The sequence below is a fragment of the Vulpes lagopus genome, chromosome 3 (genome assembly GCF_018345385.1).
Source record: "Vulpes lagopus strain Blue_001 chromosome 3, ASM1834538v1, whole genome shotgun sequence".
NCBI lineage: Eukaryota > Metazoa > Chordata > Mammalia > Carnivora > Canidae > Vulpes > Vulpes lagopus.
The window spans coordinates 139,216,177-139,243,222 of record NC_054826.1 but is presented as its reverse complement, the minus strand read 5'-3'; the positions used below and the strand labels follow the sequence as shown (position 1 = coordinate 139,243,222).

At 39.1% G+C, this 27,046-nt stretch overlaps 1 protein-coding gene across 1 annotated transcript; it reads left to right on the top strand.

Annotated features, from left to right (window-relative positions):
• Positions 1–12,762: 12,762 nt before the first annotated feature.
• LOC121487435 (proteasome subunit alpha type-1-like) lies at positions 12,763–13,485 on the top strand. The gene has a single exon (XM_041749163.1). The coding sequence runs from the start codon at positions 12,763–12,765 to the stop codon at positions 13,483–13,485; it is 723 nt and encodes a 240-aa protein (XP_041605097.1).
• The last annotated feature ends 13,561 nt before the right edge of the window (positions 13,486–27,046 follow it).

Below are 27,046 nucleotides of genomic sequence, written 5' to 3'. Positions count from 1 at the left end.
TATTTGGTACTTGTGTCTTCTGGGATGCCACTGCTCCTTAGACTCTTAGTGGACAAAGCTGGGTAATATATAGGTATTGACCTATATGTACACACGTGTCTAATTTTTTTTTCTGTATTAATCCATCTGGGTATATGTTAAGCCATAGGTGAGTTCAGACTGATGTTTTCAACTCTAATCCAATACCACAGGATTCATTCTAGCCTTCCCCTCTTCTCACCTCTCACTCCAATAACGAGAAATAATGCACCCACCATCCGCTATCCACTTACTTATTTGTTCATCTCAGCATAAATGTAAAGCAGTTTTGTAATTGTTAATCCATACGTCCATGAAAAACATATTCACCAGCTGGAATATAGTATGTATATGCATTTCTTTTGTCTTCACTCTTAATAGTTTTGAGCCAAAACCCATTTTCCAACTTATATTAGCTTTTTTCCCCCATACACTAGTGTTATGTTGTACATTTGTACTATAGTTAGAATCATTGGCTAAAGTCTGCATTCCATCTTGGGAATCTCTACCATCCTGGTGGACTTTTTTATAATTTGCATAGGTTAAAGTTCACTATATGTGATGTGCAGTTCTATGGATTTTGAAAAACACATAAAGTTATACATCTACCATCCCAATGGCATGCAGAATAGTTCTATCACCCTAAATTTTTCTTGTATATCGCCCTTATAGTCAACTACTGCCCCCATCCACCAACTCCTAGCAACCCTGATATCTTTTCTGCCACTGCAGTTTTGCCTTTTCCAGAATGTCATAAAAACGGAATGATACAAAACATAGCCCATGGGATCTACCTTTTTCACTTAGTAGAATGTGTTTAAGATTCATCATGTTGTTGGGTAAATCAATTGTTCATTCCTTTTTATTGCTGAAGAGTGCACCACTGAATGGATATACCACAGTTTATCCATTTTCTAGCTGAAAAACATCAGTTTTTAGTGATTATGAATACAGCTTTTATAGACATTCACCTGCAGGCTTGTGTTTGAATAGAAGTCTTAACTCAGAAAATACCTAGTAGTGTGATTGCTGGGTCATATTGTAAATCTATGCTTAACTTAATGAGAAACTGCAAAATTATCTTTCAGGGACCTTTTAAAGTACTATAATATAGACTACAGAATTAAAATCATTCTTGAACCAATTCAGCTATAAATTAGATGGTAGCATTCATAGTTTATTATCATAATTTTTTAAACCATGCTAGTTAAAAGCTCCTCTAAAAATGTCTACAATTATTGGTGACTGGAGGGTCTCAGGCCAATTATTTCTCAGCTAACAACATCTGTGAATAGTGTTGTATTACTTACATACAAAAATTACCAGATCAAAGTAGTTTTTGTCTCAAGGGTATTTGTAGCCAGTGTAGCTAATTCATAAAGACAAACTAATTTCAAATGAAGAATGTGGTAATTCTCTGCAAAGCACATTCAGAATTCTGCAAATACTAATGAGTAACTTTTTTGTCCTACTTTAAAGCATCATATATCTCAAATATAAGAGCATTAGGCTATTAATTTTAAGAAAAATTAAGTAATGATCCTCAGAATTACTAATGAAGCTCTTCTTTTGTATGTCATATATTTTATATGGCATTCTTTCCATTGACCTCCTGTTTTAGGTAAATTATTCCTAAAAAATTAGGAAGTTATTCTTATATCATCCTCAATCTTCTTCAACTTCAGCCATATACTTTCTTAGATATTTTTCTAAATCTGTTTCCTGAAATGTAAACTAATTTGTCAGTTCTTCAAAAGGCAAGGCTATTTCTTTCATTTCTTTAGTTTTGCCTATAGCTCCAGAAGGTCAAAAGACTTTATAAGTAGGTGTTTTTAACTACTCAACTGTGTCATTTATGTGCTGCCTATCCTTTGTCCTCTCACCAAAGAGAGAACATGGAAAAAATACTAGAGTGTCAATATAAATAAAATGTATTTTCATGTTGTTATTACCTCCTCTGTCCATGAAATCATAGTTTCTGAACAGCTGAGCTAATTATGGACTCATTTTCCATTTATTAAAATACATTTCTCCCACTCTTGTCTGTGCCCTCCTCCAAAAAAGGACAATATTATAGACTTGACTATTCTAGAGCTTGTCATGCAGGCTAAAATTTTCTTAAATTTAATGTCATCTTTACTCTTTACTCCACAACTCTATTAATGGGGAATGACCTATAACCTTTATATGAAGCTATCTTCAATGTAGATCAATAAAAAGAACCAGGAGAGGTAATTCCTTCTCTGAGTTCAAGATCCAGGATGAACTTCACAGGTGCAACCTATGCAGATGCTCAGAGCTCCACACTTAAAAAGCTTCACATTTGGTTTAATGCTCTGCTATCTCTGTCTTGAAATTCCTAATTATTTTTAAACAAGGAGTCTCTCATTTTCATTTTGTACTGACCCTGAAATCATGTAGCCAGTCCTTCAAGATCATATCTTAACCACTAATCAAGACATGGCAAGGGCACTCTGTAGAACTGTGCATAGTTTTTCCTTCCAACAGGATCTGTTTTTAGGGTCATAGCCTCCTGAGTCAGCCAACTTGGTTTTACAAAGGCTACAATTCTATAAATGCCTCTCCACTTGTTTGTCAGGAATGAGGATACAGCAGGGGAAAAAGCAGAGAGGAGCGTGATAGTCAAAAAATTCTTTGCAGTTTTTAAATTAAAATGGACCTTTCTAATGGTCCAGATTAATGAAAAGGTTTCTTAGTTAAGGGGCTACATCTAGTAATCTACTCTCCCAGACCTGGAGTCAGAGGCAATTAAGTATTATGGATGAGATTTCTGATTAGTAGACCTGCAGATGAAGCCCTTTATCACCACTCACCAGGTTTTTGATCTTGGACAAATTATTTAAACACTAAGGCTCAGTCATCCATTTTTTAAATTTAAGTAACAGAAATAATGATATTTCTCTACAGACTTTTGGAAAGTTAGAGAAAAAAACTAAAACACGCTATAAAATAAATAAATAAATCATGCTATATATTCAATATTATGGTGGAACCATTCCCTTTCTAAAAATTAAAACACAAAAAAATTCACACACCCTTAGATGATTATGATCTTTTTAAAGATTATTTATTTGTGTGTTTATTTTAGCAGGGGAGGGGCAGATGGATAAGGAGAGAGAAAGGGACATTCAGACTTCCCACTGAGTGAGTATCTCCATTCAGGGCTCTATGCGGGGTGGGAGGGAGTGGAGATAACTGTCTGTGTCTTTTGCTAAAAACTGCCTCTTGCTCACTGACCGCAGAATTTACTCAATGCTGGGACACCTGAGTGTCTCAGCAGTTGAACATCTGCCTTCAGCTCAAGGTGTGATCCTGGGGTCCCGGAATTGAGTCCCACATCGGGATCCCCACAAGGAGCCTGCTTCTCCCTCTGCCTATGTCTCTGCCTCTCTCTGTCTATCATGTGTGTGTCTATCATGAATAAACAAAATCTTTTAAAATTTTTTTAAAAATTTACTCAATGTCAGAGAAGAGACTCAAGTATGGATGAGAATCTTAGGTACAGTCAGAACAAATATTCCTGCCTACACAGGAGTATAAGTTAGGAAAATCATTTCTTTCAAAGTATGAAGATTTTCCCCATGAATTTGCATCATTTATAGGCTTGACATCAGCTGCCACAATCATGAAACAGCTCCACAACCAAGGAATCTCCAGATGGCTACACCAAGTTGGCAAGATTTGAACTTCTTTCCCTCATGTCTTCATCATCTCATGAAGGATCTGGATATGTATTCATGCTAGTATGTCTTATTTTTTTGTGTTTTTTTTTTGACAAAATCTATAGAACATACAACACCAAGAGTGAACCCTAATGTATCCTAATGGATTTTGGATGATAATGTGTCAATGTAGGTTCATCAATTGTAAAAAATATCCCACTGGAGTGGGAGATGTTGATAGTGGGGAAGCTATGCCCATGTGGAGACAGGGGTACATAGGAACTCTACTTTCTGCACAGTCTTGCTGTGAAACTGCTCTTAAAAATAAAGTCTGTTCTTAAAAGAAAAAGAAAAAAAGTAAGTGTGAGAAATGTTAATGAAAGCTGTAGGAATGTCCTTGTTATGTAGTGGCAGAAATGTTAGTACTGTTGCCTGCAGTAATGGGCAAAGGGGAAAACTTAATCTAATGAGCTAGAGGATCTAGCTACAGAGATTTCCAGCAGGTGGCTATACGTGCCACCTGGCTTCTTTTTGCTCCTTACATTAAAATGTGAGTGGAGAGAAGAGCTGAAGAAAAACCTTTAAATATAAAGAAACCAATACTTGCCAAGTTCAAAAATGAAACTCTTTCATCCACAGCCCTCCCAAGATTCTCAAATTAAGAAATGACTTCAGGACAAAGATCAAATCCCGTGGGGCACCATAAGGCCCTTTCTTAAGGCCTTGAGACCTTTCTGGACCAGGCAATACCTAGATAAATGAGACAAAAGGTCCTCTGAGGTCTAAGACTAAGAAGCACAGATTTGCTCCTCTAACCAAAAATCCCTCGAAGACTCTTAAAGGTAACATCTTGGTGAAAAATTGACGATTGGTGCCATTTTAAAATAAATTTGGAGAAGCTACTATAGAAAAACTGCCTTATCCACCTTTGTTTAAAGTGGCCCAAAACCTTTGGACCAGGCAAAATGGCATTTATTTTAAGCAATTGTTTGAGAAGTCAGCAGAACGGACATCCTGATCACAAGACTGATGGTTGTGGACTTTCTGAAGATAGAATCAGTAGTCAGTAGATGTATAACCCAGGGTAACCTAGCTTGTAAACACACAGAGAGAACATTTTTTTCTCTTAACTTAAATAGTTCCCTCTACCTTGCTTCCTTTTCCTCAAAACCCCCTTGCTTTTACCCTGTAAGCAGGAGCACTACTTAGGTATCTACCTGAATCTGTGCTTCTTGAATGCAATTCTTTAATCCTAAATAAACACTCATTGGTCTGTCCCTGTGGCTCTTTATTTTCTGGATGACATTTCTCAGTAACCTTGTAGGAAGATCAAGGTAAAGAAGGGCCTATCTTGAAAAATGTGTTTATACAGCTTTGGTCTAATAGACTGGATTATACATCAATTCATTAAAAACTCACAAAACTTTAAAAAGGGTTATATCTTCTTGGACTTAAAGGGATGGAGACAGTACAAAATGAGAGACCCTTGGATCCCCAAACACTATGGGCTAGGACCAGGTTGAAAAAACCACTCAGCTGCAAATACTAGTCATTTCATACAAAAAAAAAGGAAGACTCAGAAGGTAGAGTCAGAAGCCCAGAGGTCAGAGGCAAGAGCCCTGGAGAATCCTTCCCAAGCAGTAGTCAGTCAACTCCTGATCAAGGAACTGGCAATTTGTGTCTAGTTGGACTGTAGAATTGCCACAAGTCCCTGACCACTGTGTGATGCCTGTTTTCTCTCCTTTTTGAAGAGTGTGAATTGCTATTATCCTACGCCTTTCCCTTAATTGTTGGATACTGGGCATTTCAGGGGACAGCAAATTTGTCTCCTTAGCTCACAGGTCTTAGATCTTGAGGAACTTTATTAAGGAGCTGTACCCAGATCTGACCTAAATGATGCAGTTGTGAACTTTGAGCTGATACTTTAATAGCATGAGATTCAGGGATCTTGTGAAAGGAGATTAATACATTTTTAAAATGGGAGAAACATAAACCATTGGTAACTGGTCTCAAAGATGACTTCTAATGATCCTCACCTCCACGTAGTCATGCCTTGCATAGCCCGCCACACCCATACTGAATCATATCTGTTCCTGTTGTGACTAGTATAATAATGGCAGAAGTGACAGTGTATGACTTCTAAGACAAGGTCATAAAAAGCATTTCAGCTTCTCTCAGTTCATTTACTCTGGAGGAAGCCAAGTGTCACACAGGAGGAGACCAGAATGCACCACCCCCAAAACATGCCTCTTTGGCATCAAGTTAACTTTGAGAAACAGTAAACACCAGAGAAGCTCTGAAAATAGAGTAGAAATTGCCTTTAGATTTCCACAAGGCAAATTTAGATTTATAAAGAAAATCTTCATTGTAAAGATGTCTCCCCATTTGTACCAGGAAGATTATTCTAAATCACAAAAGACTCTTTATCAATGGAGAAGCCACTTAAGTCTGCATAATAAACTTTACCCTTATTTATCATACTTTTCCTATTCATTTTCCCATAACTCACTTCCCCCAAACCCTTCTTCTTGTTTCAGCTAAAGATGGTATTTAAACCTAAACCCTAACCACCTCTTTGATTACTCATCCCCCAATTTTTTCCATGTGTATATGAGATATACATGTTAATAAACTGTTTTTCTCTTGTTAATCTGTCTCTTGTTATAGGGGCTCCAGTTAAAACCTAGAAAGGTAGAAGGAAAAAAGATTTTTTCTTCCCCTACAGTTCCATGAGGAAACTCAAACAGCCATGTGAGGAGGCCTGGGGAGACAAACTGAAGTGCCTAGCTAACAGCTATATGAGTAAACCACCTTGAAAGTGGATTTTCCACCCCTGTTAAGCCTTCAGGTCACAGGAGCCACACTGGACATCTGACTACAATATAGTGAGATACTCCTAAGTTCTTGACCCACAAAACAATGAGAAATAATAAATGATTATTAGCATTTTCACTGCCACTAAATTTTGGAGTGATTTGTTACACAGCCATAGATAACAAATACAGCAAAATTAGAAATATAGGAGGTAGGCAGGAGAAAGGACTCAAACATGACACAAACATCACATCTTTGATGTGACTAATGACAAGGCCCAGGCTGCATAGGAAAGCAAATGATGCTTCAAAGGAAGGTCACAGTTTTAATGGGGAAGTTTAAAATGAAGTCCCAGTGTTCTGAGATAGTCTGGCATCCCTAATAAAGCAACTGAAATGGCCTCTATTCCTGTGCTTAGAAATGTGTGGTTGTAGTAATAGTCATTCATTCAAAAAAGATTTTATGGGCAGCCCGGATGGCTCAGGCCGGTTTAGCGCCGCCTTCAGCCCAGTGCCTGATCCTGGAGACCTGGGATCAAGTCCCACGGGCTCCCTGCAGGGAGCCTACTTCTCCCTCTGCCTGTGTCTCCTCCGCCTCTGTGTGTGTGTGTGTGTCTCTCTCACGAATAAATAAATAAAATCTTTAAAAAAAAAAAGATTTTATGAGCAAATATTCTTAGTAATTTACATGTGTTTGGTCTTTGCACCCTTAATTTCACATATCTTTTGGTGTTTAATATTCACAGTAACTGTGTGAGACAGCTATAATTAATTCCATTTTATGGATGAAGAAGCTAAGGCTTGAAAAAGTCACCTAAGGTCATAATTAGGAAATGGCAGAGCCAGGATGGAAATTCAGGTCTTCTGATTCAATGCATAGTTTTTGTTCCTTTGATCAAAGTTGCCCTGTGGAGAGAACAAAAGAAATAATAAGTCTTGTAAGCCCCATCTTCTCTGAATTTAAAGCTTTGTTAAGGTGAAAAGATATAAATATACAGAGTAGGTAATTCATGATAATTAGCACTTTATTCTCATGGAAACAAAGGAACAATGTAGATAGCAAATGCAACAGGAATTTAAAGAAAGAAGAGATACATGGCACTAAAGAAAAGCTTCATGAAGGGCACCCAGGGTTTTAGTGGAGGAAGACGTACAATTTGGATCGTGGGAGGCGAAAAAATATTTCTTTCAAAGGCCACAGAATAAATCAGGAGCAAAGCTTCTAGTCAGGAAGCACAGCATATGCAGGAAACAGAAATGAGACTTCTTAGATCCAACAAAAGATCTATATTGAATCCCAGAAGAACAGCTAGAAAAACACTGGAAACTGGTAAGAGGAATTGAAGGTATTAACCATCTGTAGCGGGAACTGGAGAATTCTGGACAAGGTGACGACCCATAGTAACGTCTATTCAGGGATGTAAGACCTTCTTCCAGCTTCTGGTATAAATACAGTCAGACCTCCTTTACCTTTCCTGCTTGTTGCTAGAAACTGCATTGGCCCCAGCAGGAAGTCTGCTATCCATCTCCTGAAAATGGCAGCCCATCCTAATCCTGAATTGTCTGAGAATTCCAAGGGCTTTCACAATTCAATTCAAGGGTCTTTCCACCCCACCCCCAAATGTTGGGGAAAGGAGAGAATAAAAAGGCACATCAGTCCACTAGCACCATAGCTGGGCTCACTGTCAGAGTTCCCGCACCAGCTGAACAACTATCCACTGCTGGAGTGACGTCCATACTGGACCAGATGACAGTCATGACCATGGCGTTTCCCTACACTGGCATTTCAATGCTTTTCTTCTTTAATTCTCATATGCTTAGCCATTGTCCCCAGAACAACCTCCGACCAGGGCAGCTGGTCCAAAGGGGCATCTACCACATGCTGTTCAGAATCAATCTCCCCTACTTTTTTTTTTTTTTAGATTTTATTTTTTTATTTGAGTGAGAAAGCACACTTGGGTGCATAAGTTGAGGGAGGGGCAGGAGAGGGAGAAAGAATCTCAAGCAGACTCACGCTGAGCACAGAGCCGATTGCAGGGCTGGATCCCAAGACTCTAAGATCATTCCCTGAGCCAAAAACCAAGAATCAGATACTTCACTGACTGATACTCCACCCAGGCACCCCTCCCCTCCTTTAACTCCTGGTCCATGCACTGAACCCAGATCACTAACAATTTAGCCTTTCTCTTGAGGTGATGCTAATAATAGTACTCACCCTAAAGTAAAAATTGAGTGTGTCAATATATGTAAAGAACATACACCATACACTATGTGGTACATAGCAAGTTCTCGCTAAATGTTATTATCACTAGTATTTTACATTTGAGAATGCATCTCAAGCTGGTGGAAATCTCAGAGATATGGGCTAAGCATATTGTTGTTTTCAAAATAATTTCTAGCTCTTACTAGTACCACAGAAATAAAATTTGGTCACTCTCCCTTTCCCAGAGCAAAAATTGAGTACCATCAAGAGTACTTTGTCAAGAGGCAAATCTTCAGCCTAGGTAGTTATTAAAAGTGAGAAGAGATGAGTCAAGATTTCCAATCCTCACTGAGCTCTATGTGTTATAAATAGGTCTTTTATAATAGAGCAAGCAAGTCAGGGCAAGGCAACTTTAGTGAAGAAAAACTAAAAAGACAAGTGGTTGTAGAGGGGAAAAGTTCCAGTGGGGTAGCACGAGAGACAGGACCACTTCAGGAAGAATAAAGTATGATCACTATGCTATGTGCGTTTTCCGTGCTGATACTGTGACATACAAATCCTTCCTTGTCCTGTCTTCCAAACTTCACTCACGTTTCGCACATCGGTTGTACATCAAAGTCCTGAAGACAGTGTCAGAGTGTGCAGAGTACCTCTGCCGTTCAGAAGCATGAAAGGGCCTAGGGCAGGGCAAGTCTCCTCAAAGAAATATAGGCAGGTGAGCATTGAGGGCAACCGTGCTCTACTCTACATGCTGCCTTGGAAGCAAGCCTATTTTTTTAACACTCACCAACTCAGGTGGTAGGAAGGACTTCAACAAAGGGCACTCCTTGAGGATTGACTGTTTGGAAGCAGGGAGAATTTTAAAATAACTCTCAAGTCCTTCTCGTCCCTAGGAAATGCCAGGCCCTTTGAGAGCTATTGCATAAAGGACTACTGCCCAAGCATTTCATGTCGAATTAACCGTGGATCCCCAATTTTGTCCCTGTGCTGACACCAATGTTTAACTAAAACTGGTATTCCCAATTCTTCCCCTGCTGCGTCCCCTATCCCTTCAGGATCACGAAGACAGCAGCATCAGGACCGAGAAACCTTCATCTAAATCATCACTTCTTGGGGCCCCTGGGTGGCTCAGGAGTTGAGCATCTGCCTTGGGCTCAGGTTGTTATCCTGGGGGTCCTGGGATCGAGTTCTGCTTCGAGCTCCCCACAGGGAGCCTGCCTCTCCCTCTGCCTATGTCTCTGCCTTTCTCCCTGTGTCTCTCATGAATAAATAAATTTTAAAATCCTAAAAAAAAAAAAAAGTAAGAAAAAAAGAAAAGAAATCACTTCTCTTTTGAAGAATCTATTTCCCTTCACTGGGCCTCTTTAAGTGACATATCGTGACAGTTTTCTTTATAATATTTCACCAAGTTTTGGTAATAAAACTGCCTTGGTAACAAAGAAAGTAATACTCTAATCAAGCATGACTGTGAGTGTCAGCCAGTCACACAGAAGCAAAGAAGAAAGCTCTGGAAAATAATATGAAACTTAATGAGCCTGCTCTGCAGGTAGTTCACCTGGGTTCCCCCAGCCCCTTGCTGGGAGAACTTTGTCCTGTCTGTGCCCTGCACCTGTCGTCCTAGCCTCTCCCCTGTGGCTCCTGCCCTGTGCCTCACTGCAGACTCACATGACTGACATGGCCTGTCCTCCTGCTCTGGCTCCAGCCACTGACCAGCTACAAAGCAGGGATGATTGACAAAGGATGGAAGGCCCTGCATTTCAGAAGGCGTTTTAAATTCCAGGGAAATATCTGTGAGCTTGAAAGGAAATGCTGGGGGGCCAACACCTGAGGAGCAGCTAATCACACTCTTCGATGTCATTGTTAGAGTGTGTCATCTTAGTGACAGGATTGGAATAACTAGATTCCCTGGAACCAGAGGGTCAGATCCAGGCAAAATTAGCTCAGCTTTCCAACAGGGTAAGGACTATAATCTTTTTGCATTCCCTAGAGTGCTTTATAGCCAGGGATCTTAGGAAGAGTTTGCCAACAATTAATCTCAGCAGAGGCCTGTGGGTAGCAAGGTGGACAATAACACTCATTTACTTCTTTCTTGTCCGTGGGATGCTCTGACAAAGACTGCCTGCAAGGACCATGGTTATCAAACCATAATTTTGCCAGTAATATTACCTTTCAATAAATGGTCCTCTCGAGGACTCAGTGATCCATGCTGAGCCCGAAAGTGGAACAGCACATGGCAAAGCTGGCTGCAAAGCAATGCATTCACCAAGAGGGGGACATGCACTGACACCTTGCCACCAAACGGCCCCTAGGTCCCAGGGAAGGGTTTGAATAGAAACCCCAGAGACTAGGTCTGAGACAGACCTATCTTCTATGAAACATACTCTTTTTAAGTCCAGATAATATTTCTGAGAATACAAAAAAGAGATCAATAAAACAAAAAGAATATTTCCACAAACAGATGAAGATGACAGTTTTCTCAAGGAAAATATAATCAGTAGTTTTCATTTTGCCCAGAAAAGAGACAGAATCATAGAATCACAAGATTTTAGAGCAGGAAGGGATCTCGGATATCATCTAGACCAATTTCCTTATTTCACAAGAAAAAATGTAGACTAATTTTTTTTCTGCCAGCCCTCAGCCAATTAAGAATAGGTTTCCACTGAAGGGGAAGGAGCCAGGTTGAGCTAGGGCAAAAGGCACTTCCTGAGAAAGGGAGGCTCTGTGGGATTCCCCATGACCAAGGTGGACACAAGGATCAAGATGCTGAAAGCTGACAGAAGAATGCTGGAAGGGCAGTTAGAAGGAAACCAAAACCAATACTACTTCCCAGATTCTCCTAGACTTTCCTAGAACCCACCCTGAAAGCTTGCAAGCAAAAATGAGGATCTTGAGTCTAAAATGAATTCAACAAGTTACAATCCAATGTCAAATAAAACTGCCCCATGCATTTCTGGGAAGCCCTTATGGTCTTCCTATAAAATGTGGCAAGAAGCATAAGTCTTTTGCCAAATATAGACCTTTGCTCTATGTTCCCTCATAATAATGTTAAATAAGACATGAACGAAGAGAGATAAGTTAATGACACCAGGAAGCAGGATCCTACAAGTTTTTCCATTTGAATTTAGCATAGTAAAATACATAATTAAAAATATGTACTTTTGACAATTAAAGAGTGCCATTTCTCAAACTCTCTGACAATGCTATAGTCTCATGCTGCTTCTAAAAATTCCTTTCACAGTTGCTACTATAGAAGTTTACGTTCTGCACTATTCTTAGCTCTCAGCTAGGTCTCCAGCAGTTGGGAGGATTCCGTGGAGTCTTCAATGTCAAATTCCAAGGCATGAAGCTCATACCACCTCTTCAAACTTCTCTCTTTAGAGTAAATGCATGATTTTAGGTCTTAGTTAACAAAAGAATGCTGCTTTTAAATATAATGTAGGCTAAAACAAAGATTTTTCTGGAGTAAACTCTTAACCATTTCAACAAAACCTTATGACAGGGTAGCAGTTGGGGTAATAAATTATGCATATATATATATCATATATATATATGATATATATATGATATATATCAGATCTAATATATAAAGCATATTTTATATTTAAAGCATATATATGATATATATCAGATTTAATATATGATTCTAGTACCACACCTTCAAAGAAAATTGATATTTCACACAGTAAAACAACTCGATCAATAAATTTAATAGGTGATACTGAATGCATTTCTCAATTTCTCAGATCAATTCATTGATCAAATATTTATTGAGCACCTATTATGAGCCAGCACTGAGTGGTTTCAGATTAAAAAAAAAAAATCCCAGACTCCACAGAGCTTACATTCTAGTGGAAACAAACAACAAAAATAATCATTAAAAAAAGAAAGAAATTATATAGTGTATTAGAAGGTAGCAAACATCTTGCAAAAACAGAACAGGTAAGATCAGGGCGGAGATGTTATGTGCTTTTAAATAGAGTGGCCTGGGCCACGCTCCTGAAGGCACTACTTCTGCTGGAGGCCGTAGCCGGACTGCACTTGAACCATGTTTGGCAACCAGTATGACGATGACGTCACTGTTGGGAACCCTCAGGGCAGGATTCATCAAACTGAATATGCAATGGAAGCTATCAAACAAGGTTCAGCCACAGTTGGTCTGAAATCAAAAACCCATGCAGTGTTGGTTGCATTGAAGAGAGCACAGTCAGAGCTTGCAGCTCATCAGAAGAAAATTCTCCATGTTGATAACCATATTGGTATCTCAATTGCAGGACTTACTGCTGATGCTAGACTGTTATGTAATTTTATGCACCAGGAGTGTTTGGATTCCAGATTTGTATTTGACAGACTTCTTGCTGTGTCTCGTCTTGTATCTCTAATTGGAAGCAAGACCCAGATACCAACACAATGGTATGGCCAGAGACCATATGGTGTTGGACTACTTATTGCTGGTTATGATGATATGGGCCCTCACATTTTCCAAACCTGTGCATCTGCCAACTATTTTGACTGTAGAGCCATGTCCATTGGAGCCCGTTCTCAATCAGCTGGTACTTACTTGGAGAGACATATGTCTGGGTTTATGGAGTGCAATTTGAATGAACTGGTTAAACATGGTCTGCGTGCCTTACAAGAGACACTTCCTGCAGAACAGGACCTAACTACAAAGAATGTTTCCATTGGAATTGTTGGTAAAGACTTGGAGTTTACGATTTATGATGATGATGATGTATCTCCGTTCCTGCAAGGTCTTGAAGAAAGACCATAGAGAAAGGCACAGCCTGCTCAACCTGCTGATGAACCTGCAGAAAATGCTGATGAACCAATGGAGCATTAAGTCACAAGCCAGTCTATATGTGTATTATCAAATATGTAAGAATTCAGGAGCCCGGGATCCCTGGGTGGTGCAGCGGTTTAGCGCCTGCCTTTGGCCCAGGGCACGATCCTGGAGATCCGGGATCGAATCCCACATCGGGCTCCCGGCGCATGGAGCCTGCTTCTCCCTCTGCCTGTGTCTCTGCCTCTCTCTCTCTCTCTCTCTCTCTGTGACTATCATACATAAATAAAAAAAAAATAAATAAAAAAAAAAAAAAAAAAAAAAAAAGAATGCAGGAGCCCTTACTGATGACAGTAATCTATACTTTGAACCAAAAGATGCACCGTGGTCTTCTGGTATGTTTTAGGAATCAGTCCAGATGTGTTTTTCCCAAGTAACTTGTCTGAACCATATAATGGTGTGCATTTTCCTTTGAGAGGGTCTATATAATCATTTTCTAGAAAGTATAGTTATCTGTACTAATGTTTTTATATGAAGAACATAGTGTCTGTGGTTTTAAAAATAACTGTGAAATAAATAAATAAATAAATAAATAAATAAATAAATAATAAGGTGGCCTACTGTACTTCATCGAGAAGGTAATCTTCAAAAAGGCTTACAGCAGGGAGGGAGCTAGTCTCATGTGTATCCAGGGTAAGAGAATTCCAGGAAGTGAGCCTGTGCAAAGACCTTGAGGTAGAGCATATGCGCTTGTCTGAGTAGGAGGGAAAATATAATAGAAAATGAGGTCAGAGAGGAATAAGGGGCCCAGTTCGTACAGGAATTTGTAGGCCACTGTTAGTATATTGGCTTTTAGACTGAGAGTTTTGCGCAGAGGCCTGACATGATCTGATTTATGCTTTACAAGGATCAATCCTTGTTGAAACAAATGGTAAGGAGCAAGAATGGAAGCAAGGAGACTAATTAGGAGGGAGAGACAATCATGGGCTTTCACCAGGGTGCTAATGGTGGAGATGATGAGAATTGATCAGATAAAGCATGCAGTTTAAAGGTAGAGTAAATGAGATTTTCTGACTAATTGGATGTGAGGCAAGAGAGAAAGAAAAGATGAGGGATCACTGTAGGAATCTGGCTCTGAGCACTTAAAAGGGTGGTTTTGCCATCAACCGAGATGGAGGCAAATGGATATATTTTGGATATATTGTTGGAGATACAAATTAACTTTTCTAGTGGAGATTTCAACAAGGCAGTGGATAAAAGCAAGTGCTTCAAAGAATTTTGCTGCAAAAGAAAACCAAACAATGGGATGGTGACTGGCAGGAATGGTAGAGAGAGTAGAAGGCTCTGATTTTCATTATTCATTTTAAGATAGGAAATAGAATATTTGTATATTGTATATTTGCATATTGATACTAGAGTTCCAAGAAAGTGAAAAATTGATGAAGCAGGAGAGAGAGGGAAGAATTGTTGGGTCAATGACCTTTTTTAGTAGGTAAGAAAGCATGGATGCAGATGGAGAATTATCTTTCAGCTGTGATTAAGGCTGACAGAGGAGGTATTCGAAGTTTGAGGAGAGATGTGAAAAAAATTAACTAGAAATGTGGGAAAGAGAACAGAGAATCATCATTTTCAGGCAGCATTAAGGATAAAGCATAAAGCTTGGGAGTCTCACTTGAAGGTAGTCACTAATTCACAATGGAATAAATTTGAACGAATTATATAGTCAGGCACAGTTGTCTGTTTTCCTCTAGTCTTGCTGAGATTCAGCAAGACTCCCTGGTGTAGTGGTGTAATAGAGAGAATTAGTGGCTTAAGCAAGGAATACCACTGATGCACAAGCAAGAAAATTGGGGGCAACTATACTGATTGCAAATGGAATTAAAGCTTGGTCAAGATGGAAAAGAGGACATCAAGAAGTGACAGTGACAAGATAGTAGGATCAATGTGTTAGAAATCTGGGTGGGATCAAACTGTTGGAATCATGATCCTAGAAGGAGTGAGCTAGAAGATTGAAAGTGGTTGTCACGGAGTAGGAAGAGACTATAAAGATACTGTGAATGTGAGTAGTGACAAAACACAGAGTAATAATCTTTTTATTTACCCAAGGAAAATTACTATAGAGAAGAAAAATATAATGTGAGAAGAAAATGAAAAGAGGGCTAACCACACAACTGTTAAAAGGATCAACAGCTTTTCAGAAGTGACTGCTACATTGCTTCTTTGGGAATTTTGTGGATGTGGAGCAAACAGTGACAGGGCAGCAGCCAGTGCAGAAGAGGGCACAGGGAAGGCTTCATTTCTCACAAGAACCATCTGCATTTATTTCACCAATTTGAATTCCCTTTGAGTTCTAACGTTCCTCTCCTAAAATGCATGTAGTACATGAGTCATCTACACCTCAGTGTGAATTCTGATAATTAAACCATTCTAATATTCTCCTGTCTCTGAACTTAGATTTGAGCAAGGAGAAGTTCTGAGTAAAGAAATGAAAAGATGGAATAAGAAACTTTGAGAGACATTCACAACAGCATTATTCATAAGAGCCAAAAAGTGGAAACGGCCAAGTGTCCATCAACTGATGAATAGATAAATACAATATGGCATATCCAGACTGTGGAATATTACTTGGCCATAAAAAGATATGAAGTTCTGATATATGCTACAACTTGGATGAACCTTAACAACATTACACTGAAGGGGGACCTGGGTGGCTCAGCAGGTTAAGTGTCTGACTTTGGCTCAGGCCATGATCTCAGGGTCTTGGGAGTGAGCCCCCTTGAGCCCCTTCAGGTTCTGTCCTCAGCAGGAAACCTGCTTCTCCCTTTCCCTTGGCCCCTCTCCCCACTCATATGCTCTCTCTCTCTCTCAAATAAATAAATAAAATCTTTTAAAAAAAAACACATATTACACGTAATAAGTCAGAAGCAAAAAGCTGCATATTGTATGATTCTGTTTCTATGAAATGTTCAGAATAGACAAATCTAGAGACAGAAAATAGATTAGTGGTTGCCTAGTGCTATGAGTACAGGGAGATTGGGAGTGATGGCTAAGGGGCGAGGTTTCTTTTTTGGAATAACAAAAATGTTCTAAAATTGATTGTCATGATGAATACACAACTCTAAATCTACTAAAAGGCCACTTTCATGGGTGCGTTGTATGGTATGCAAATTATGTCTCAATATAGTCATTTTTTTTTAAAGAAAGAATCTTCACGTGAGTTTGGGTGAGCTTTGGACAGCTGCAGGACAGCATCAAAATAGACTACAGGAAAGAAGAATTTGAAAAACATTGAAAGAAGTTTTATCTTCCCTGAAATTCGAGCTGAGCCCAGCTGCTAAGTCACCCACCATGGGTGGCTCTTAAATCCACTCATCACTGTCTTGGGGCTGGTTGCCCGAGGTTGCCCATGCCTTCCCAGCAGAAATATGCATGGAATAAACTAACTTAGGAGAGTTTTCCGAGCATAATGTTTAGAGTTCAGTTTCTAAATTTAAGCAGAAAAGGATTCAAATCCTCAGTCTGCAGCAGGCTGTTTGTGTGTGACTTGGTGCAAAGTCTCCTTACCATTCTTGGTCTTGATTCCTAATAGAAATAACAACTGTACCTATCTTCTAGTGCTATTGTAAGCCTTAAACCAGGTAAGAAAGTCACAGCACTTATCAAAGTAGCTGGCACGTAAGAACTGCTTAATAATCATAAAACTTTAAGAATGTAAAGAGAGGTGGTGAGAGATTCCAACATATGTAAGGTGTGCACTCCAGCACCCCACATTTATGTCAGGCAAATTAGAAAGCAGACATGTGTTCAAGAGAAGTATGTTTTCCCCCCTTCCTTCTCTCCTACCTCGTACTTCCTTGTTGACAAATATTCCTGTCTTTGGGGTAAAATCTGCTCTTCCATAAAGAAGAAATAGTCGCATTGCAAGGACAGTGACATTTCCACCCAAATACTCAAGCCCAGTGCAAAAGAACTGCTGTATCATCACCTTTTGTGAAAAAATCGGGCCCAATGTCATCAAATGGCCTTCATCAGCCTGTAAGTAAAATTCTCCAAAAATACATTTTATACATTTGACATTAAGAGTTAAATGAGAATTAGGGCACCCAAGTGGCTTAGTCCGTTAAGCATCTGACTCAATTTTGGTTCAGGTCATGATCTTGGGGTCATGGGATCAAGCCCCACGCTGGCTTTTGCTTTAGCCTAAAGCCTACTTAAGACTCTCTCCCTCTGCCTCCTTCCACCTGCCCCCTGCTCTCTCTCACTGTGTTTCTATTAAAAAAAAAAAAAAAAAATTAAATAAGAATTTGCTACCAGATGATTAAAATACTTTCTGAATTCATAGATCTCATGTTCTAGTGGACCTACAGATCCCCAAATACATTTGAAATCACAATGTATTTAGTGGTATAATAAAAGTAGTGTGGGCTTTGGTGCCACATGAGAGGAAAATTGGTTTTATCAATCCAGGAAGGCTTCAGAGAGAAGGTATCTGGGCTCCTCTCCCTAGATACCTTCTCCTCCTGAAGCATCACAGGAGGGGTCATGAGGACAATACTTGACTAACACCCACCCACAAGATAAGGCATCACTGACTGGTACATCAGTACCTATCTATCAAGTGGAACCTATCACTCTTGAAACATTTGCCCCAGAATCCAATTATGCATGTAGCTGATCAAAATGTACAAAGAAGGAAGATCAAGCAAGTTGGCTTAACAATGAGGACATTGGGTGGGATACATTTTCTGAGGGTGCTGGTGGCTGCATCAGAGTTTGGAATTAGCCAGATTACTTCTCTTTTCACATAGCCAAGTTCTGAAAAGACCAAGATAACTTGTTTGGTAATTTCTTTGGGAAGCCATCAAAAAGATGTAATTTTGTAACAATGTTGGCATGGGTTTAAATATATTGAATTCCTAAAAGCAAAGTCACTTTTCATTTGTGAAAAAAAAAAATCTAGTATGTCTCAATTAACTATGCTTGCTCAAAGCTAAAGTCTGGCTATTAAAGTCATGAGGCTCTATTTTTTTTTTTTTTAACAAGTATTACCCATTACCTGGAGGCAGTTTTCTCTAGTTGTGAGATATTTACTGTAAAAGAAAGGAACTCTCCCCTATGCTCAATTTGCAAGTCTATTTAATGTTTATACGGCAACCACAAAAAGGTTTGGGTAGTTTAGAAAGAGCAAAGAAAAGCCAAATAGATATTTAGCTAAATTTCATAGGTCCAGAACTGTGAAAAGAGGAATCCACTTCAAAAAGGGTGACTCAGTGGTTTAACGGCTCTCTTCAGCTCAGGGTGTGATCCCAGAATCCTGGAATTGAGTCCCACATTGGGCTCCCTGCAAGGAGCCTGCTTCTCCCTCTGCCTGTGTCTCTGCCTCTCTCTCTGTGTCTCTCATGAATAAATACATAAAATCTTTCTTTAAAAAAAAAAAGAGTCATGAGCTTGGAATAATTCAAATATTATCTCCTCAGAGAGGCCCTCCTTGACTGCTTAGTCTAAATTCACTCACCACCTATCACCACCACCACCACCCCAGCCAGTAACTCTACTGAAAACCCTGCTTTCTTTTCTCCATTCCACTTAATGCTAGCTAGAACTGGATCCATGCGTTTGCTTTTCTCATGTCTATGCTCCACTACTGAAATCTAAGGCCCAAGAGAGTAGAACAGTGCACATGCTGCTCAGAACCCTATCACTAGTCCCATGTATGGTGCCTGATTCATGGTAGATACACCCCCATATACTGGTGGGATGCATGAATTCAACTATGCCACAACAATTGTTTCTTTCAGGTGGATGGCATTGGAAAGGGTTCACATTATGAGCAGAGTTTCAGATCTCAAGAGACTTTCAGTTGTCATTTGATTCCCAGCAACATGTGTGAAACCAAGATTTTGTTTGTCACTCCAAGTGATTCATCCTTTCCAACTAACCACATAGGCACCACCGCAACACCAATTGGCACACAGGTGACAGGTGGAATGTAATTCCCACAATGGGCCTACTGATTTCAAGCAAGCTCCTTCAGGAAAGGATCACTTCTCACATGAGTTGACCATTCAGGAAAGCATGAATGCTTAACACTTAAGCTCACATTTCATTTATTAGACTATGGGAAGTGTTTTCACTACTAAATATACCATTTAAGATTGACCTAAACACTTTGAGGGATGGTAGATGAGTAAACACACTGAAATTCATTTAGTTATATTTTACCAAGAATAACAATTCTGAGGTTAAAAGGAAGAGAGGGACAGAGAGGACTTCAGTGCAGCTAGGTGGCTCAGTTAGTTAAGCATTTGTCTTCAGCTCAGGTCATGATCCTGGGGTCCTGGGATCAAACACCACATCAGGCTCCTTGCTCAGCAGAGAGGCTGCTTCTCCGTCTCTCTCTGCTGTTCCCCCTGCTTGTGCCTCCCTCTGTCTCTCTGTGTCAAATAAATAAAGTCTTTAAAACAACAGCAAGATGGACTTCACTCAGAGAGTGAGATATAGGTAATAACCAAGAGCTCTGTGCACACTTGAATAAGAGAAAGAAAATAAAACTGGCCATGATATGGGATTAATTATGCATGCTGCTAGAATGTTGGCTACAAACTCCAAATGTGTTGTCACTCCTTGGTTTGGCAGAAAGAATCAAGAGCTATGGGCAAAGAAAGGTCCAAAACCAGCATGATATCATTGTGGGAAACAAGGTTCTCAGCTAGTATTTTAATACCTTATCAAAGTGACTTTAGAAAAATCCATGGTTTGGTTTGGTTTGGTTTTGTTCTTCCAAAAAAAAAATTCTGTAGAATGTTGAATTTACATTTTGATATTGGAAGAGCCATTGTGTGCTGAGAGCTCTTCCCCAGGCCTCATCAGTCCTAGACAGCAGGGATATAGTAGCAGTTGTAAGAATCTTTGACTCTTGAGCCCCCAGTCTGTGAGGACACTCCATTCCTAAAAGTCCAATCTTTGCCCATTCTCATTGACCTCAGGGGGCTCCACACACTCCAAGTCCTTCATTGAAACTTTCTGCTCTTCCTTTGGTGGCCTCTTCTATAGAGAAGCTCCTCTCCTCCCTGTTCTTTAGAGTTTCTTATTAAGCCCCTAATGGCACTATACTCTGTGGGTTTTTACAGCTCTTATTCAGGATCTGAGATCAAGCTTCTTCCAGTTCAAGCCCAAGACAGTTGGGCTGTACACTTAAAAGTTCTCCTCTTTGACAATACTTAATCAGTCTCCTAAACTAAGGTACAAGTTTTTTCAACAGTCTCCTATGCTAAGATGAGTGTCCTGGTTAGTCAGGGTGTTTCTAGCACTTTCTGGAGCCTGAGAGCCAAAGAATTGGTTTCTCAGTTGTCTCCCTATTTCCCCTAAGGGCCTACGTGCAAATACCCTGAAATCACAGCATTCTCAAAAATTAGTAGATGGACTTCCTCCTACCTTGCACTCTACCTTTATCCTCTTATCAAGGTGAAACTCTAAAGTGGTGTGAATTTGGTGCCTTTGAAGCAAATGGAAGTGAGAAATTTAAAAGCTCAGCTTAGCAGCCAAAAGCTCTTCGTTTATTGCAGAACCTTACCTGAAATAGAGATACACCACACGGAAGGAAGGAAGGAAGGAAGGAAGGAAGGAAGGAAGGAAGGAAGGAAGGAGGAAGGAGGGAAGGAAGGAAGGAAGGAAGGAAGGAACTGAAATCAGTGGTTTGGACTACAGTAAATAAAGGGGGGACAAAACTGACCGTGAATCAGCTAACATTTAGGACTTCTCTGTAGGAGTTGAATATTTCTCCTGGAGAGGTCAGTGGGCTGCCATGTAATATCTATTCAATCAGCTAGAACATTTTGCTCTTTAGTATAATGAAGCTTGTAAATAAAGCTAAGCTCTGAGTTGGTTCCCAAGGGGAAGATCATACAGTTTGCTTTGGTGGAATGTCAAGACGTAAGGGGAAAAAGTGATCATCAATAAACAAATGCACAGAACTGAATCACTGCATTCTTTTTTTTAGACAAACCCTTCTTATTTTGAGCCCTATGTTAAAAAGTCACTGTTTCTCCTCTTTAAAAATAACTTGGTATTTGGGGGCTATCAATTATAATAGCCTATAAGAGCCTCTCTGTACATTTCCCCCGTTGTGTACCCATTGCATACCATTTGTTTGCATTCCATTTGTCAGCATGAGTATTTGTACTTGGTAGATTTGTGGGAAAGGGGAGAAGATACAGCAGTCACACAAAACTCAACAAAAATTTAAAGTGTTTACACTGCTGTGTTGGAAGTGAGTAGACTGCCTTCAATAACTCCAGGAAACCTAATACTTACTCCATTAAGCCTTCATGAAATCCATTTTCTTGCTTCCTCACACACACAGATTTGGTAAATTCAAAGAAAGGAAAATGGATCTGCCCCACACCCTAAAAGGATGTGATTTTTATTTCACTTATACCAATTTCTAAAAGATATGTAAATAAAGGAGGAGGATAAGAATAGAGCTTGATAAAGATCAAATGTCAAATGGGCCAACCATAGTAAGTTAATAAAGCCTTGAACAAAATTAACCAGAGATAGTCATCTAGCTTGACCTTTCTTTTCCAACTGAATTAGGGTTCTTCCCCTATTCAGGACTGCCTTTAGAGGGCTGATTACTATTGTGGCACCATAATAGCTTAGTATTTCATTATTAAGAATCCCAAGGTCCGTGAGCAACAGAGTAGACTGCCCTTTGGAATTTCAGCTAACAAAACAAAACAAACAAACGAAAACTCAGAAACAAACTCATAAATACAGAGAACAAACTGGTGGTTGCCAGAGGTGTTGGTGAAACACATGAAGAGGATTAGTAGTTACAAACTTCCACTTATAAAATAAATAAGTCACAAAGATGAAAAGTAGAGCAAAAGGAATATAATCAGTAATATTGCAATATCATATGGTGTAGATGGTGACTACGCTTACCACAGTGAGCACCGAGTAATGTATAAAAGTGTTGAATCATTACGTTGTACATCTGAAATAATATAACATTATATGTCAACTATACTTCAATAAGAAACATTTGAAACTTAAAAAAGAAGGAAATATTCATTTAAGTAGTTTTTAAATTTCCCTCCTGAAAATATTTTTACATTTAAAATTAGATATATACAAAAGAATAATTTTGTTGCTGAAAAAAAGTTTTTTAAGAGGGGTAATAGGCTCGATGTGGTGTAGAGTGGCAGCTATCTCTGTGACTATTTGCACAATATTCAACCTTTAGATTTCAGAGGATGTAGGGACTCAAGAACCTCCAGCTCTAAGGGAATTCCTACAGATCTGTTTGTGGCAACTGTAATTCTTGGAACTTAGTGTTCTCTGAAATTCCCACCCCACCCACACTACTGCATGACTGCATAAGGCAATTCTTTCAGTCTTTGCCCTAGGCACACATTAAGCAATCTAACTCCTACAGTTAGAATCTCATCAAAAGAAGAGGAGAGGGGAGAGGAGAGAGGGGAGACAGGAGAATATAATGATGAAGTAACAAAGATTTTTTCATACTATGCTAAAACTGAGAAAAAAATTCCAAGTGAAAATGATTGGGTTTTTTGGGTTTGGTTTTGTTTAGGTTCCTTTTTAGAGATCTATCTAAGGCATGCAATAATCACTGGCCCTTACAAAGCAGCCATCTCTCCAAAGAGAGACCCATTAAATATTTTAGAAGTAAACTCTGAGTTGGCATCCTTCAAAACACTTATTTCCAAAAATCTTCAGGCTTACAATTGTCTGGAATCCAATCTGTCACTGAACAAAAACCTCAGAGCCTTCATTCGTAATAACGAAGTGGACTGTAGGCAGACACGCTGACAGCTGGCTAATTTCTGGCCTTGCCATGTAAATCCACTTTAACATAACTGGCTTGCACCCTAACTTTCAGACTGATGGCTCTGCCTAGAAACCAACCTAATTGGATAAGCTTCTAGCATATTTCCATAATGACAAAGAGTCATAGGAAGCCTTCTAAGATTTCTAGAGTCAGTCTAATGGAAAGACTGCTGGACAGAGAATGTTACCACTTAATGAATTGGATCCCTGCCCAAATCAGTCCATCCATGCCTCAGTTTCCCATATTGGAAATGAACACATCTGATAGCATCTTGGTTCACAGAGAGGAATGAGATCCTGGTCTTTCTCCTAAACAAGTAAATCACAGTATTAGGTTATATGTGTAGAAAGATGCATTCATAAATATGAAAGCACTGAGAGAATTAATAATGTGCCTGCAAGATTTAACAGACTTTCTAAGACCTTGGCTTGTACAAGAAGATAGTTAAGTGATAATAATAATAATAATAATAATAATAATAATAATAATTGGTTGCTATTTATTATATAACTGTTATGCTCCATGACCAACTTTACCTAGATATTCACTTAACCTTGATCAAAACAATCTTATGGAAACTATTATTACTACCAGCTTACACCCAAAAAAACAGACTCTCTGAGATATTAAGTGATTTTTCCACGTTCACTCACCTAGTAAGTGGAAAGGCTAGAAAATTAGACCATGTCTCTCTGATTCCAAAACCACTTACTTGCATTTGTTAACTTTCTCATAGCAGAGAATCAAGATTTTGATGTATGTGAATTAGTTAAGGATCATTAATAAATATACAGAGACACATTTATTTCTAATATGTGTATACCTGTGAATATATTTGCATAGTCTTTGAACACCACATACGTTATATAATAAACTGGGGATTTATAAGCCTGTATTTAGATAATTTGTTAAGTATGCCACCCCATCATTTGGTAAGAAATCTGTACCTGAGGAGATTATTCAGTTTGTCTATGATTGTCTAGAAAATCAGGAGTTGTGACTGTACTAGTTCTCCTTTGTTTCTCCACGTCCTATCCTACCTCGTCCTACCCCACATCCTACCCTACCCTACCCTTTGGTTTAATTAACTCCTAACTGTTCAAATATAAAACACTCAGCTCAGCTGTCACCTCTGCTAGTACGACTTGGCTGAACTCTGGCCTTCCCTCTGCCCTGAATCTGACTTTGGTGACCTAGCGCTTTTCATACAGTGTTTACTTGTCTTCTGTTTACCTCTTGTCTTTTCCACTAAAAAGAGTTCATTGTCTTATTCATCTATCTCTAGCACATAGCACAATACTGGTTACATAGTCCATAGATATTTAACTAATTTGCGAAATATGAATAGATGAACAAATGATCAGAATCCAGAAGACCCGAGCTTCCAATTAGTAATGACACTGCTCTACAATTCCATATCCAATTTCCAAAACTGCATTCCTGGGATGGCCAAACTGTTCTTTGAAACCTCTTAGGAAATACAGGTGTTTGAAATCTGACAATTACAACCAGAAATATCTATGTCTAAATTTGGAAGTCTAGTTGAACTATGAGTCAATGACTTCTTTTTGGGGAGGAGCTCCTCAATGATCATTTCAACTTCTCTCTTTGCATTTATGATCCCAATACAGATAAAAGGGTGTTCATCTTGCTCTACCAACAAAAACTGACATTCAAACTGACGGAGGAAGCAAAAAGAAAATATAAATGTTTCATTACACTGAAGGAACCCCACTCAGTATTTCTTTGTGCAAATCTAGGGCAAAAGTGTTCAAGTACTCAAATGCTAAAACTTAAAAACTTAAAAACTTAAAGGTACTCTTTAAATTAAAACCATAAACTTGAAGAGAAAAAGAAAAAAGTTTTTCAAAGCAAAAAAGTGAAGAAAGCTCAAACTTTTCAAGTCCAAAAAGCAGCAGAGTCCCCACAGATGCACACTGGACCAGTCAGACATCCAGTTTTGTATGAGCTATCACACATTATGGACACCTTTCAAGATAGTTTTGACTTCGGGAACATTTCTTGACCCAAATATTTTAAACATCACACTGAATCCAGTGGTTAAGAGTGAAAGCATCAAGTGAAGGTATCAGCATGGGACAGCATTTTTTTAAATGCCCCAACCTGAAAACAATGCTGAGGGAAGGGCTGCTTCCTTACTCCGCGAACAAAGGAAGGAAAGTGAATGAGGCCAGCGGTCCTCACCAAAGGCTCTGACTCAAAACAACATTTAAAGTTCAATCTAAATGATCCTGTTCATCCCCTCTGTGGTACACACTGCACAAAGGCATTGGTACCACAAGGTTTAGACATGTGAGTGGTAAATTGGCAGAGAACTCATTGTGCTGGGGCGTCTACCATCCTTGATCTTGGTGGGATGATAATTACAGACTGTACAGTCTCTTGTTTTTCTCTGGTTGAAAGCGATGCTAATACCTGGCATGATACCAATTATTCTCAGGTCCATTTGTAAATTAAGGCAGAGGAAACTAAAAGATCCCAAATATACTAAATATTAACCTCATGTTATGGGCACATGAGAGGGAGAATAAATCACAAAACCATTTCCTTGTGTTTGATGGGGGCTGGGGGGATTATTTTGCTACATATGTTTGGTTTGCTAATAGGTTTTTTTTTTAAATCCATGGCTATTTTTGATAGGCTACTAGGTAACTTGAAGCCATGTTCAGAAAACAGCTGCCCCCTTCATCCTCAAAAGTCCAACAATTGGACAAGTTAAATATTCTTTCCACTAAATCAGTTGTTTGAACTTTAGGAGACTCAACCTGAAAGAGCTGTACAATGTTCAAAGAGAAAGCAACATACTTAATTGCACACTCTTCTACCATCTGTTGGTAGAATTTTTTTTTTGTACTGATGTACCTCTGCAATACTTCACTTACAGAAAAGTCATACTGTAATCTTTAGACAAATTCCCAAGGAAAAATGGCTATAGACTATGTCCAGTCTTAAAAAAATCAATTCCACAAATCATCAAAATGATCAAATTTGCATGTCATGCGTGATGTACTATTCTAGGTATGTAAAGACATATGTGGTTAAACCTCATGCTATGGGGTCTTTCACAACTAAGGAAAAATAGAGGTAGGATGATACAGTTGACTGAGACAAACCTTTGAGACTAGCCAGTCTTTGAATTAAATCCTGGTTTCACTGCTTATTGGATACCCAACCCTTGATAGGTTACCTAATCTTTTTGAGTGCTGGTTTCCAAATCCATTAGGGAGGCCTATAAAGCACCTGACACAAATGAACAATCAAACAGAAGGTCATAATAATCATCACTCAACAATTATTTGTTGAGTGTTCACTAGGTACCATGACTGTTCTAAGCACTTCGAACACAGGCAGAACTTTCACTATCTAGAAATTTACACTCTAGTGAAACAGTAAACAAACACACAAAAAGAGTGCAATTTATAGTATTGCAGAAGATGGTAAGACCCATGGCAACAAATAGAACAAGGTGAGGGAAACTGGTAAAATCAGAGCAAGGTTATCTATAGTGTGGTCAAGGGAGGCCTCACTGGGAAGGTGATATCTTCCCAAAGACCTGAAAAAGGGGAGACCATGAGCCAGACAGATATCTAGGCAAGTGAGTTTCAGGCGAAGTAACAGCCTAAGACCATAGGGACAAGTAGACTCCCTACTGAGGAGAAAGCCCCACATGGATCTCGA